At 60.2% G+C, this 14,637-nt stretch overlaps 2 protein-coding genes across 6 annotated transcripts in view; both read left to right on the top strand.

The window, feature by feature from the left end:
• Positions 1 to 110: 110 nt before the first annotated feature.
• NDUFB6 (NADH:ubiquinone oxidoreductase subunit B6) lies at positions 111 to 2,072 on the top strand (the record flags this gene model as incomplete). The annotated part of the gene is made up of 4 exons (XM_083799978.1): positions 111 to 290; positions 370 to 462; positions 794 to 838; positions 1,918 to 2,072. 4 exons carry the CDS (start codon positions 111 to 113, stop codon positions 1,984 to 1,986), a joined length of 387 nt encoding a protein of 128 aa, XP_083656104.1. The 3' UTR covers positions 1,987 to 2,072.
• Positions 2,073 to 9,406: 7,334 nt separating this feature from the next.
• The window catches only part of CAPN15 (calpain 15), a 53,657-nt gene continuing 48,426 nt past the window's right edge, over positions 9,407 to 14,637 (top strand). For all 5 annotated transcript variants that reach the window (XM_083800553.1, XM_083800551.1, XM_083800550.1 and 2 more), the window contains exons 1-2: positions 9,407 to 9,564; positions 14,176 to 14,570. The gene's annotated coding sequence lies outside the window, so the exon portion shown is untranslated. The remainder of the gene's footprint in view (positions 9,565 to 14,175; positions 14,571 to 14,637) is intronic.

Raw genomic sequence — 14,637 nt, 5'->3', positions numbered from 1 at the left:
CCGCGCGGCCCCAGGACGCCATCGCCGCGCGCCGTCGCCAAGGACACGGTGCCCGCCGGGAGCGGGGCCGGGAGCGGGGCCGGGACCGGGAGCGGGAGCGGGGCCTCGCCATGGGCGGCTTCAGCGCGGACGAGAAGCTGCGGCTGCAGCAGCTCCGCGTCCTGCGGCGGCGCTGGCTGCGGGACCAGGAGCTGAGCGAGCGGGAGCCCGTCCTGCCGCGGCGGCAGCTGGGGCCCGTGGCCGCCTTCTGGGAGCGCTTCCTGCAGCCCGGCGGCCTCTGGCGGCAGCGGGTGAGGGGGGGGCGGCCCCGGGCCCCGAGCCCCGAGCCCCGGCCCCGGCCCCGGCCCTGACCCGCTCCGTGCCCCGCAGGTGTTCAGGACCTACCAGACCGGCGGCTTCCTGGTGGCGCAGGTGCTGATCCCCGCCTGGCTCGTCCATTACTACGTGAAGTACCATGTCATGGTGCGTGCCGGGGCCGGCGGGGGGCCGGGGGCCGGGGAGCCGCGGGGGGGCCGGCTGTGACTTCTGGGGACACGGGGCCGGGAGGGGGGGGGGTGACCCTGCGCTGCCTGCGAAGGTGTGTGGGAGGGGTCGGGTGAGAGGGGGGCTGCGGGCACCGGCGGGAAGCTTTTATCAGCTTCCAGTATTTCATTAACTAGTGGAAAGGACCCAGGTTAATGAGCCTGGTACTCGGTAGAGTTTGGGTTTTAGAAGGGTTGTATTCTCTTTAGAAGATCTTTTACGTTTCATCCGTGTGATGCTCCTTTCTCTCCCTCCCCCTTCACGCTTTCAGAGAACGCCGTATGGTGTCGTTTCATCAAATCCAGCGATATTCCCGGTAAGCCTGTTGACTACTTGTGTTACCTTCCAGCTCTGTAAAACAGAGGCAGAGAAAGGAAGGCGTGAGGAGAAGCACAGGTTTGTGCAGTAACTGCAAAGAGAATTTCTAGAAGGATGCACACGAGGCAGCTTGTCCTGAAGCAGCACTGCACTACATTTACGGTATTTTCGAACAGTTTTTGTCTCGTTCTTAGAGCAGACAGCTCCTGTTTCATTGGCATTTCCCTTTTGTAACTGCAGACTTCCAAGTACGTGGCTGGCAGCGCTGCCCATCCTGGGCAGGAAGCACAAACGCCCCCTTATGGGGTCTGTGCCTGCAGCACGCAGACCCCGCGGGGCTCACCGCAGCCTGAAGCTTTCCTCTTCGGTTCTCGGTTTGCCCAGTGTCTGTCAGATTGTTTGGTCTTCAGTGGTTCTTGGACTGCTCTGAGCTGTTACTCGGCGATCAGTGCAGCAAGTTGGTGGGCAAATATTCTCGTATAAGTTTGGCTCTAATATTTCTGCTTCATCTAAAAATAAAGAATAATTTTAAAAGTTCCACCCTTATCAACTACATAGCAACATACGGTCAAGCTGTGGGTCTCTGACATCAGCCCAACCACTTGAGTAAGGTCAGTTCAGCAGGCCACGGCAGTGCCTGAAGCTTTAACAAACAAAAGTCGGGCATTGGATTGATTTTTTTTTTTGAGGGATTACGCAGTTCTTCATGTGCCACAGGCCTTGAGTTTGAAGACTGCTTTGGAGACTCACTGAGGGTGGTGCTGTGTTGGAGGTGGTTATGCAGTGCTATAAATCTGGTGCAAATTTTAAAAACAACGTTCTCTTTAAATGCTTGTCTGTATTTCCATGGCATGAAAAGAAAGGGGTAAAGCAAGTACATATTTCGGATAACGTGGCTATGATGTTTTGCCAGCGCCCTCGGAAATGTTGAGTGAATGAGAGTGTTCTGGGTAAACTGAAGTAAGATTTTTTTGTCTGGAAGCGGGGACAGTCACAGCTGAAGTGAAAGACTGAACTGTGTAAAGGAATAGATTGGTTGTAAGAGAAAATGCTCACCGTGCTCTCTCATCCCATTAGGGGGACAGAATTTTAGAGACGGGAGAAGTTATTCCACCCCTGAAAGACGAACCTGCTGGGCACCACTGATGGCTGAAAACTGATTTCCTCTGTGAGCAAACAAGGCGAGAACTGCAGCCAGCTGCTTTTTCTCTTCTATAAAAGTCTTTATCCTGCGTTGCCTCATCTTTTCTGTTGTTAACTTCCTCCTTAGTCCAAGCTGTTCCAGTTGCTACTCATGTGGGAGTTTCTTTTGCTTTCCGTGAGTTTTATTGCTAAGCCCTTGTGATTTCCTCCCCACCTCCTTTTTTTTCTGTTGCGATCTGACGGTAGGACAACGTGGGCCTTGCAGTAACAGCAGAGGTGCTGTAGATTTCTGGGAACCGTGTAATAGGCTGCTCAAAGGCAGGGTGTCTTGGCAAGCTCCTGCACACCCGCACACGACAACTGTCCTCTTCCAGACAGCCTAGCAATCCCTTTGCTACCAACTGCTTTTAATAGAGACTTATTAAAAGATAATAGAGACTAATAGGTGGAAGTTAAGCTTCCACCTGCGTGGATTTCCACATCCCAGCCAGCAGAGGGTAGCAGAAGTGGCACTGTTTCCTAGTGCCCCACTGGCCTCCCCTATCCCAGCCTGTGAGTCGGCATGATGAGAGTTTAGTCTGCCCAAAACCGCCTCTTCCCGAGCAAAGAATCCAGCTGGGGAGGAGAGCAGAGGTTCGTGAGCCCTCCCAAAAGGTCTGTCTGCTAGTTTGTTTTAAGGGAAGTAGGGAGGTGAGGCTTGGAAGTGCTGAGTCAAAATTCCTTATTCTTATTAAATTCTTCCTTCAAAATTCTTTATCCTTTAGCACTTATCTCTGTCTTCAGCCTCTCCTGACTCAGAGTCGTCCTGCTCTCACTGTCCCCTCACACCCGTGGCACTTTGCACTGGGGAATACTGCCCTCTGCTCTAGTGCTAAACCCACAAGTATTTTGGTGGCTACTTTGGGGATAGAAATGACTAAAACAGCAATTCAAAGTGTAACTGGAGGCACCAAAGCTGAGGGGCTGGGACAGGAGCACCGTGACCTTATGGAACCGCCGATGCTTGTGATGTCACGGCTGTGGGCAGGAACCCCCGGGGGGCTGCCAGACCCCCGTAACCCCCCCCGGTAGGGACGGCACCTGCACGAGCACGCTGCTCCTCGCACCTGCAGAGCCATGGCCAACGCAGGGGTGAAAACCCTCCTGCAGTCGAAGGAGCTCCTGGAGGCCATGGAGCCCCCCCTGGGCAGCCAGGCACAGCCCCCCGTCCCCTGTCCCCTGCTGGGCCCGGTGGCCCCCCAGGCCCTCGCCAGGCACGCGGCCATCTCCTCCCCTGGGTAAAAGGCAGCTCAGGGTGGGACAGCGTGGGGACGGGGACTGGGGTCAGGGAAGGTGGCGAGGGGCAGCAGGACCCCTGCAGGTCATCGTGGGGCGGCTCGGGGGAGGAACACCGGGAACTAGAGGGTCACCAGCAGGGCTGCGGGGTCAGCAGGGGCTGCTGGGGACACAGAAAATAGAGGGTCAAGGGGGAGATTTGGGAGGTAATGGGGGTGATGAACGGTGGCAATAGGGGCCGGTGGGGGCCATGGAGGGGTTGGGAGGGTCTCAGGGGGGTTCCTTCCCATGGTCATGGGGGTCGTTGCCCCACGTGTCAGTCCCCCCATCGCAGAGTTCCCCAGGAACAGCACTCCCCAAAACTGCTACGGCCTGAAGAGAACCTTTGCCTGCACCAACTTGCTGCTGCTCAGCCCGGCCAGTCCTGACAGCTCTGCAGAGAGAGAGGCTTCCCTCGGCCCCCCCGTACACACGTCGTGCTCCCAGGATAAATCCGAGCCCGCCGCCCCCGCGGTGAGTGCCCGCTGGGAATGCCCAAAACATCCCTGGGAGCCCCCTGGTACCCCTGCTACACGAGTGAGGGACTGGCTGGCGTGCCCCGCATCTCCGAGGTCCCTCTGCACGCTTCTGCAGTGCTTGTGAGGGACTGGGGACCCTGACATCTCTGGGGGACATCCCCATACCTGTGAGGATGCCTGGTACCCCCAGGGCTCCCAGATCTCCCCCAGGGAAACCCTGACACCTCCCCCCCTCTAGTGAGAGATCCCACGGGACTACAGGGAGTTCACAGTACCCCAAGTCCCATGGATGTCAGAGCTCCAGCACCCCTAGGGGGCATCAGAGCCACCCGTGATCCCCTGTGTACCTGTGAGGTGGGGCCCAGGTGGCTGTTCTAGGTCACAGACTCGGTCCCAAGTCTCAAGAACGGGTGTGTTGGGCCAACGGGCATGTGTACAGCTGGTACGTGGGCCCCGGGATCACCGCAGGGGGGGAGCAGAGACCTCTCCATAGAACAGGGAGGGATGTGACTGTCACCACCCTACCGAAAACGACTTTGCGTGACGTGGAGCATGTCCTGGCGCGGTTATGGCAGGAGAACTGATCATCACCACCTCGCCTGTCGCAGTGAAGAAGGCAGAATGTGGGACTCGGTGAGCGGGACTAACCACCCACTGCAAGACGCCGCAGTGCTAACAGCGTGTTGTGTCCGTGCAATGAAGGTTCCTCTCTACAAATGCAGTGTGGCTCTTACCTTGGGGACCTTGCGGTTTGTTTGGACGTCTCAGAAAAATCCTTCCGAGTCTGATTTCCCTCTTGTGCTAAATGTGGGTGATGTGTTATCTTGACCATGAAATCAAAGTAATTCTGGGTTTGTACAATATCTTAAATATCCTGTGTTACACGTAAAACCCCATATACACGTGTGTGCACATACATCTACTCCATACCCATTTTTTGAGATGCCTACCTGGTAAAAGGCATTAGATCATCTCTGATCAGTGATAGGTATACATATAAAATGTATTTTTAGTTGTTACATATTCTTTGCACGCTTCTTGTTGCACAAAGCCTTCCACTACAACAGGACACATAGAGGAGATCTCCCATACGGGTGATAGATCATGTGCTCTGGGCCATGACTTCCCAACCAGCCCTTCGGAGATCCATCAGGACCTGCTTGTTCCTCAGGCTGAGGCCAGGTACCAGGACAGTGTGGAAAATAGCTACTTGCCAGTCTCAAACTAGGGTAAAACAGGAGGTAAGGGTGGAGGGAAACGCTCATTAAAAGGGTGATGTTCTGGGAGACAAGGACTGGAAGATCCTCAGCTGGTTGGACACCGCAGCCTTCCTCTCTCTCACCTGATGCACTTCAAGCAGGAGCTGCTGGTTCCAGCACCTGCAAGAACTCGTAGCCAAGAAGCCTGTATGCATCCTCCGGCGTTCTTCACCACCAGGCGTGCCATCCTCGATGCTTGGCGAGCTGGGTGGGCTCCAGGTCAGCCCCCAGCTTCTACCATCCCACAGGGTATCCCTTGGAGTATTAGCTCATGATCAGTGCCTAGCAAGATCATTTACATGAGGAGGAGACACTGAAGATTTGGAGCCTTCTCAGCACTTCTGTCTACACTGACACACAGTGGAAGCCATGAGGCTTTGTATGGCATTTGCGCGTTGGATCTTGACTGTGCAAATCCATGAGAGGCTGAAGCCCAGAGTGTTGAGAGAAGCAGCTGATGTTCTTGCAAAGCCGCTTGCTACCATATTTGAAAAGTCACGTTGACAAGGGGAGAGCCTTCATGACCAGATCACATTTTCTGCTGTCATCAAAAAAGGTCCAACTGATGACCCATGCCAGCCAGCTTCGCTTCAGTCCTCAGGAAAAACCATGGAATGACTTCCTGTAGAAGACATTTTTGGCAGATGAAGAAGATGGGGATGGGGAGCAGTTGGCATGGATTTACTGTGATTTTGTGCCTGAAAAGTGTGGTTGCTTTCTGTGGTAAGATGGTCAGGTTTCATCCGGGCAGAGCAGTGGATGACATTTACCTTGACTTTAGCAAGGCTTTTCAGTGATGCTAACAGATGCTAAGGCATCTGTTTCCAGGAACATAGTTCACTGAAATATTGATGCCTCTGGTGCGTTGGCTGAACACTTGCTTCTCTTTAAATCAAAGACAGAAATAGGAACTTTATCTCAGGTGCTGTAATAACTGGAATCCTCCTCTGGAATTGTCTGTCTCCATTGCTCATAGATCAAAACTTGATGGTCAGTACAATTTAAATGCCTCAGTTTAGATACCTAAAATTAGGTGATGTGCATCCCCGTTCATCTGACTTTGTAACAGAACACGCTGGCATTCATTCAGTACTTGAAATTGCTTTGTAACTAAGTCGGTGTTATGTGTGCCTCTGAGGGCCAAGCATAATTTCAGACTCGTCACATCAGCGGAGCTGGATGTCAGAAGCTGGGTGTTAAGCACAAAAGGAAGTTGTGGGGAGCTGGGGGTCGGCCTCTTCTCACAGGTAACCAGCGATAGGACTAGAGGGAATGGCCTCAAGTTGCTCCAGGGGAGGTTCAGGTTGGAAATGAGGAGACATTTCTTCTCAGAAAGAGCAGTCAGGCATTGGGACGGGTTGCCCAGGGAGGTGGGGGAGTCACCGTCCCTGGGGCTGTTTAAGGAAAGGTTGGACGTGGTGCTTGGGGATGTGGTTTAGTGGGTGACATTGGTGGTAGGGGGTGGTTGGACCAGATGATCTTGGAGGGCTTTTCCAACCATTATGATTCTAGGTGGATGTGGTGTTAGAACCCACTGAGTGTGTAGAGACTCCTCCCTTTCCCCTCCTTCACTCCATACTATGCAGCTGTACTTCCTCTTGCATCTCAATTAATCAAATGCATAACAAGTGACACTAAACTGGGAGGATCTGTTGACTCTCTCGTGGGTAGAGGGGCCTTGCAGATGCTGATAGACTAGAGGGCTGGGCAATCACCCACCCGCTTCATGAGATTCAACAAGATTAAGTGCCAAATTCTGCACCTGGGAAGGGGCAACCCTGGCTGTACGTACAGACTGGGGGACGAGAGGCTGGAGAGCAGCCCCGCAGAGAGGGAGCTGGGGGTTGTGGTTGACAGCAGATTGAACCTGAGCCAGCAGCGTGCCCTGGCAGCCAGGAGGGCCGACCGTGTCCTGCGATGCACCAAGGCCAGCACTGCACCGCTCAGGGAGTGCTCATCCTGCTCTGCTCTGCCTGGTGCGGCCTCACCTCGAGCACTGCGTGCAGGTTTGGGCACCACAGTATGAGAAGGGCGAAAAATATTGGAGAGTGTCCAAAGGAGGGCTACAAAGATGGTGAAGGGCCTAGAGAGGAAGACCTATGAAGGGAGGCTGAGGTCCCTTGGTTTGCTCAGCGCAGAGCAGGCCGAGGGGAGGCCTCATGGCGGCCTGCAGCTCCCTCACGAGGGGAGCGGAGGGGCAGGCGCTGAGCTCTGCTCTCTGGGGACAGCGACAGGACCCGGGGGAACGGCATGGAGCTGGGACAGGGGAGGGTCAGGCTGGGTGTGAGGGAAAGGTTCTGCACCCAGAGGTGGTCGGGCACTGGGACGGGCTCCCCAGGCCCATGGTCACAGCACCAGGCCTGCTGGAGTTCAAGAAGCATTTGGACAATGCTCTCACACATCGGGTCTGGTTTTTGGGTGTTCCTGTGTGGAGCCAGGAGTTGGACTCGATGATCCTTGTGGGTCCCTTCCAACTCGGGATATTCCATGATTCTGTGAAAAGGGACTTGATTGAATTGCTCACACCTAAGAGACAGAGGGATTTTAGGTGCTATGAGGATCCTTCCTCATCTCCAGATGTATTCGATAAGGTTGAAGATACCAAGGATGAAGACATCTACAACACAAGACCTACTGGATATGTGGACATCTAAGTGACATCTCCTACCTGAAATAGCCACCACCTTGTAGTCAGCAGTGCCTTTCTATGCCCAACTTCCCCCTGGGGATCCTGCCAGGTTTCGCCCTGCAGTGGTCAGGGCAGCCCTGCCGGCTGTTGTAGGGTGCTGCCCCTGCGGGCCCACGCGCCTGGATCCTGCCCTGTGCTGCCCTTGGGCTCAGACACAGGAGCGCTGCTTTCTGCGATTTCCCCAGTCCAGGAAACCTGCTGGTAAGTGGGGGCAGTGGGGTCTGTACTTCTCCCAGTTCATGCCCAAGGAACAAAGGGAGGGCTGTTTCTGCAGCCTCAGAAGAAATGTCTACAAATAACTGCATCAAAATGACCAGCAGTTCCTTCTTACGGAGAGGTGAACAGAAGCAAAAACTATCCATTTAGCTTTTGGCCCCTGTGTTGTCTGCAGAGGAGACTGCCAGGCCCACCACGTGTGTTGCTACCACAATCCCCTCACAACTGCCTGAGCAGAAAGCCAGGAAAGGTCCAGCAGCGTGCAGATGACGTCCCCTGAATAAGAAAGTGCCCTATTTTTTCCAGCAACCATTACTTCCCCTTCTAACTGTAGCAGCACGAACAACGTTGCTTTTGCAGGAACGGCATCCGTTCGTTTGTGCTCCCCTTTCCCACATCGGCGTGCTGTGAGGGTTTGGAGGTGCTCCACCGAGGCGTGGGCTGGGCAGGGCCGGGCCCTTTGTTTATTCGGAGCGGGGGGGGGGGTGTACAGGTGAAGCCAGGCAGGAGCAGGCCCTGGCCTCGCAGCAGCCGAGGGGCAGCGACCCCACGCAGGGCCGCCGAGGTCCCCGCTGCGCGCTCCCCGCGGGGAGCTGAAGCCCGGCTGCCGGAGGCCCGGAGGGCCGAGGCAGCTCGGTGCCAATCTGGGGTTTGCCTCATGCGCCGCCAGGTCATTAAGGGCTGTAATTAGCAAGCCTCGGCGGCTCCCTGCGAGGCGGCCGGGCAGGCGCGGGGCCGGGAACGCCGAGCCCCGGGGCTCCATCTCCGCGCGGGGCACGCCCGGCCCGGCCCCGCTTGCTCCGGCTCCTCGCAGGCGGCGCCTTCCCCGGGGCAGCGCCCCGCCAGGGCTCGGCCCGGAGCGCCGGGGCCGGCTGCTGGGGAGCTGGGGGCTGCCGGAGCGCCCGCAGCCTCTGCCCGCAGCCCCCGGGCGCGCAGCTCGGCTCCGCTCCTCCGGAGCCCGGGGCGAAATCGGGCTGGGCAGCGCCGGGCGAGCACGGGGGCTGCGGGCGGGGCCCGGGCAGCTCCTGCGGGAGGGCCAGGGCCAGGGCCCCGGCCCCGCTCCCGGCCCCGGCCCCGCCGGGCAGCTCCACGTGTCCGCAGCCGCAGGCCCGCGGCGAGCGGCAGCACCGGGCCGGGGCGGGCCGCAAGGCGCTCTGGGAGTTGTAGTCCCCGGCCTGGCGCGGGGCCCTACCCGCCGCCCTGCCCCGCTCCCGCCGGCTCCTCGCTGCCGCCCGCGGGGGTCCCGTGGCCGCTGCCCCGCCTCGGCGCCCGCCGAACTACAGCTCCCGGCGGGCCCCGCTCGCGCCCGGGCTTCCGCTTCTCCCGCGCGGCGCCCCCTGGGGCTTGTAGTCTCCCCTCGCTATTCACGACGGCCTCTGCGCCGTTTCCGCGCCGTAGCGGCCGGAGGCCGGAATGGGGCGCTACGCCACGGCGGCGGCGTAAGGGCGGGCGTGGGGACTCCGGGGCACGCCGGGCCGGCGGCGGAGCGGGAGAAAGGCGGCGGCGGAGCGGCCGGGCGCCGCGGGGGGGAGGGAGGGAGGGAGGGACGGGGCCGAGTCGCCGTGCCCGGGGGAAAGTGCGGGGCCGGCGGGCGGCGGAGCAGCGCGGCCGGCGGGCCGCACAGGTGAGCGGGGCCGGGCTGCGGGGGGGCGCCGGGGGTGCGGGTTGGGGCCGGACCGGGCAGCGCCGCCTTCCCCCGGCCTCCCCCGGTGCCGCCGGGCGCCCGCCTGCTGCCGGGGGCCGGGGGGCTCCGTCCCGGGGCAGGGCCGGGGGCAGCCGGGGCGGCGGGGGGGAGCCGCCGGGAGGGGGGAGCCGCCGGGAGGGGCGCGCCGCAGCCCCGGGAGCGGCGACTTCGGCCGGCCCGGGGGGCTGGGGGGGACGGGGAGCCGGCTCCGGGCGGCCTCGCCCCTCGCCCCTCGCCCCCCGGGGTGCCCGCGCCGCGCTCCCGTCCTTCAGGCGGGCGCTGCCCTCCGGGCCGGGCCCCCCCGGCTGGGGGCCCGCGGGGTTCCGGGCAGCCCCGGGAGCGCCGCCTCGAGCAGCGGGTGCCGTGCCCGCGGGGCCGGCTCTCCAAGGCGCCCTCGGGCTGCTCGGGCCCTGCCGCCTCCCCTTCTCGTCGTCGCCGCGCTTCAGCCCGCGGCTGCCGTGAGCGCCTCGGCCCCCGGCCCCCGGGGAGGCTGTTACGGCGGGGGGGGGCTCCGAGTGCCGGCCGGCCTCGCCATTTCCTCAGCACCTCTCCTCTCCTCGCCCCTGGCTGCGGCACATCCCGTCCCTCCCCAGCAGCACGCGTTCCGGGACGGCGGCGTGGTGCGATGGAGCGATGGGCGGCTGTGCTACGGGCGGCTGTGCTCCGCGCGGTGCCTCGCTTCCCCCGAGCGCTTCTTTCCCCACGTCGAAGCCTTGGCAGCTGCTCGGCGCGCCCCGGGCCTGCAGGCCGGGGATGTTGGCCGGGTGGCTTCCCGTGGCCAGGCGGGAGCTTGCACGGCCGCCAGGCTGCGTGTGAGCGGGGACAGCGGCCCACGGGGACAGCGGCCCACGGGGACAGCGTCCCGCTGCTGCGGGGTGGCCGGGAGCTGCGGGTGGCGCGTGCCCCCAGGGAGCCGAGGTGAGCTGAGCGCTGCGGGTCGCGGCCACCGACGCCTCTTGGTCCCAGCACGGGGCTCGGTGTCGCCGTGGGTTCGCAGGGCGCCCTTTCCTTGTGCCTCAGGCTCCGAGCTGCAGTGGGAGGGCAGGGGACGGGCGTCCTGCGATGCCCCGGGGCTTCCGCGTGGCCTTTTGCTGAGACCCGCCGCGGAGCCCGCTGGCTGGTGCCTGTGGGTGAAGCAGAGCGGGCCTGAGCTCTGAGAACCGCGTTGTGGTGCTGTGTTGGGTGAGGCGGCCGGTCCTGCTGCCCTTTGTCTGTGTAAATATCACCCTAGCATGTGCCGGAGAGGCGTGATTCAAATTATCACGGCTGTGTGTACTTAGGGATGGTAACCGGTTTAAAGCTGCGTCAGCTTCTGCTTGTGTCCAGGGCTTTACCAGTTCAAGGCAGGAGGCAAGACCCAACACCGCTCCCTTCCCCAGGTGGGGTTTGAGGGCTGGAGAGGCCTTTGAAGGCTCCGGGTGACGTTCTGTGTTTGCTGAGCCGCGTTGCTTCGTCAGGAAAGAAGAGCAGCCTGCTCGAGCCTGATGGCTTAGTGAGCAAGGGAGCCCGAGGGGCGCGCCAGGCAGAATGCCTTTTGCACTGGAATAAATGTTGAAAAACAAAACTGCTAAAGTTGCACACACACACATACACACACAAAAAAAAAAGGTTGGGCGTCCTGCCCAGGCGTGGAGCTGCCTGGTGTTGGCTGGAGGATGGGGTGAGCCTGCGCTGGGTTCTGTGGGAGTTTGCGGGGTTTGTGGCGGTCGCACAGGGGACCCGGGCGGTGCATTGGGGTCGCTCGCTGCCCGGCGAGGTGCAGGCGGGAGAGATGCTTTCCTTCCGTCCTCCTGCTTCATCTGGAGCCCCGCTTTTTTTTTCGTTTCTGAGTTGGCGTCGGGCCTTTCTGTGATCTGTGGCCGCTTTGGGAAGCGCACGCCGGAGCCTGGAGTCCTGCAGGAGGGCTTCCTGCGGCGGCTCGCTCCCAGAGAGCAGCACTGGGAGGAAACCAGCACGGCGAGCGGGTTTGCTGGAACCCGGGGCTCCCAGAACCATCACGTGTGCTGCAGCCTTGGCAGAGCTCCCTGTATGGGGGAGTCGGGGGCTTCCTCCTGTTTTTCCACCGTAATCCTGCTCTTCGGAGCGAGCTGTGCCGCCCTCCGGGAGCCTCCTGTGTCTGCCCACGTGTGGCTCAGTGCTGCTGGGTCCACGCGGCCCTTCCCAGGCCGTCGTTACCGAGCCTGGCAGGGAGGAGCAGGCTGCCCCTGAACTTCTGTTGCACTCTGGTTGCTATTTGGGGTGGTGCTGCTCGCCTGGTGTTCGGCAGTGGCAGCTGAGGAAGCCGAGGAAGGCAGAAGGGCTGTTGTCTGTGCTGGAGATAAGTTTAACTCTTGCCTTGGCAGCTCCTGCGAGCCCTCTCTGTGCGTCTCGGCTGGGCTGATAGGAAGCGAGGGTGTTGTTCCCGAAACTCGCTCACATTCGGTTGCTTAAAAGATAAGGAGGGGTTTTGTGTGCCGTTTCCCCTTGCTCTGGAAAAAATGCTGCTGCCCAGGTGCCTGGGCAGAAGAGGAAGTCCTAGAAGGAAATAAGATCTGAAGAAATGTGTTGCAAGCAGAAAGAACAATTGTTTGTCGGCATTTACATTGCGGAGCGAAGTCCTGTTCATCCAGCCGACGTTTGACAGCCGAGATAATACATTTATATTGATGCAATTAGCAGGACGTGGGGTTTGCTGAGTGGCTCGGGGGCAGCACGCTTCTCAGGCTAACTCCGGCAAATAGATCCGTGAGGACTGGAAGGCTGCCGTGGGTTGCTAGAATTGGCCCTTCGGGTTTCTGGAGGTTGAGTACATAACTGCTGATATTTCCTATTGTGCTGTACCCTGCCTAGTTGAAAAGAAAATAACTTGAGGGAACACAGGGCTATTTTTGCCAGCTTGAGATGATCAAGTTTGATTTCTAAAAACTGAAGCCGAGTCTTTCGGCTTGTGCATTAAAAGCAGTATTGGAACCACATTTCTGTTCCCCTACAAACGCGTGCCTGCGCGCTTCGCCAGCAGTGCAGACGCCAAGAAGCGTCCGTCAGGAGGAAATAGCTTTTCCTTCCCTGCAGCGCAGCCCCTCGGGTAGCAGCCCAGGGCGCCCACTCAGCGCCCAGGGCCGGCGTTGGGGTCGGTGGTGGCGTTGTCCCCTCCGGTGGCATCACTCCAACCCATCTCTGATGCGCTTCCCCTGGGCCACCTCGTACCCAGCGCCAGCCTGGGTGACTTCGGGGCACCGAGGAGATGGCAGGCAGCCTCCCAGCCTGCCTCCGGTTGCGTTCCTCTGCCAGCAGATCGCTCTGCTCCCAAAACCAAACCGTTTGCAGAGGGGCTGAACCTTGCGCAGCTCTGCCAGGCGAGGCGGCGCCTCCCCAGCGGCCGCACGGGGCGGTGGAAGCGGGCACGGCGGTGTGCCGGGGAGACTTTGCTCTCCGGAGGTACTGTGGCACTGCTGCAGGCGAGGTCCTGCTCCGCTGCTTGCCCGCACCCATCGCCTGCCGGCGGGGAGCTCGGGCAGCCCGTGGAGTTGCAGCACGGCCAGAAGGTTTTACGGTAAGCCCTGGGAGCTAAGCGGTTTCTCCTCCCAGCCAATGCGTCTGCGAACACGTTTCCCGCAGGAAAAGTGACGCGGTGGCACGTAGACCGACGTAGGTGTTTGTGGGGTGCTCCGTCCTCTGGTGCTTATCTCGCTGCCTCCTGAGCTCTGTAAGCTGTGAGCCGCAGGGCGCTGCAGGGGCTCGCCGCCTTGAGCGCCCAGCGGCGCCGCGGGCCGGGAGATCCCTGTGCAGCCTGTGCCGTGCAGACCCTCGGGCTGAAAGGCTCGGCGCGGGCCTTCCAAACCTCGATCTGTCCCTTAGTTATTTTTTTTTGCTGGTTCCTGAGCGGCACCTCTTGCTTGCGGTGTTCTTCGTGAGCTGCCATGCTGTCGTTAGCAGCGCGTGCTGCGGGCCCGGGTGCTCACCGCAGGTTGCCCGCTTCCCACTGCCCGGAGGTCTCAGCAGCGCACGCGGAGAGAGAAGCTCCTCGCGAGAGCACCGCGCCCTGCCACGGCAGCGACCGCTCGCGCCGGCGGCAGGCTGCGGGGAGGAGGCGAGGCGGTGGGCACAGGGCGGGCTCTGTTGGTCCTGTGTGCTTCTGCACCGCGCCCAGAGAGGCTGGGGGGGGCTCGTGTGTTCTGGCTGAAACCTCCCGTGTTTTTTTGCCTCCTCCCCAGTCTGAAAAAGAGAAAGGAAAAGCGTGCCATTGAGCCAAACAGTCGTGGACAAGAATTCCTGTTGCTCTGTCTTATAAAAGCCGGTCCTGAAGGAGACAGCACTTTCACAGAGTGTGAATTTCCTTAAAACTGCTTGTTCTGGGAGCAGAGAATACGAAGGGGCACGGGGAAATGTCCTCGGGGAGGGAGGTTTGTTGGTTTTGCTGAGGCAGGTGTTCAAACGTCATCTGAAGGTATGGGGATGGGCACGTTTGACATAATCAGAGGAATTTCTGCTTTTGAATTTCCAGTAGCTGTAACTGCTAACGATGCCCTGGCCGCGCACGGTAATTAACATCTCTTTTTTGTCTTTGAACAGCCAGGCAGCGTGCCCCTCCAGACATCCTTCCGTGCGCATGCAGATCTCCAGGGGGATCCTGCCCTGTTGCTAATTGTCGAGAGCTGTCCAGAATCCTTATCGTTAAGACCCTGCTGCGCTCGTGAGGCGCTCTGTTACCCGATACAGCCGAGCCCGGCACCGCGACGCTCAGCAGCCGCCGTGGAGCAAGGCCACCGGAGGGAGCAGGGCCGTACAGCCACAGCCCAAGGTGCTGACAGCAGAGCGAAGAGCCCGAGCCGACCCAAAAGCGCGCGACTCCCGTCTCCAGGTGGGACCGAGCGCCGGCCCGTCGCCAGCCCGATGCCGCAGGAAGCACCGAGCCCTCTGGGAGCTGCAGTTCGGGTGGACGCCGAGTGAGCGACCCGAAATGTGAGGTTGGTTGCGCGTGCTGGTGCGATGCTGATCGGCCCGGAGTCTCGGCAGCCCTTTATTCTCACGTGC

Source organism: Anser anser, assembly GCF_964211835.1.
Source record: "Anser anser genome assembly, chromosome: 15".
Lineage (NCBI taxonomy): Eukaryota > Metazoa > Chordata > Aves > Anseriformes > Anatidae > Anser > Anser anser.
This window is presented reverse-complemented; position numbering and strand designations above follow the sequence as displayed.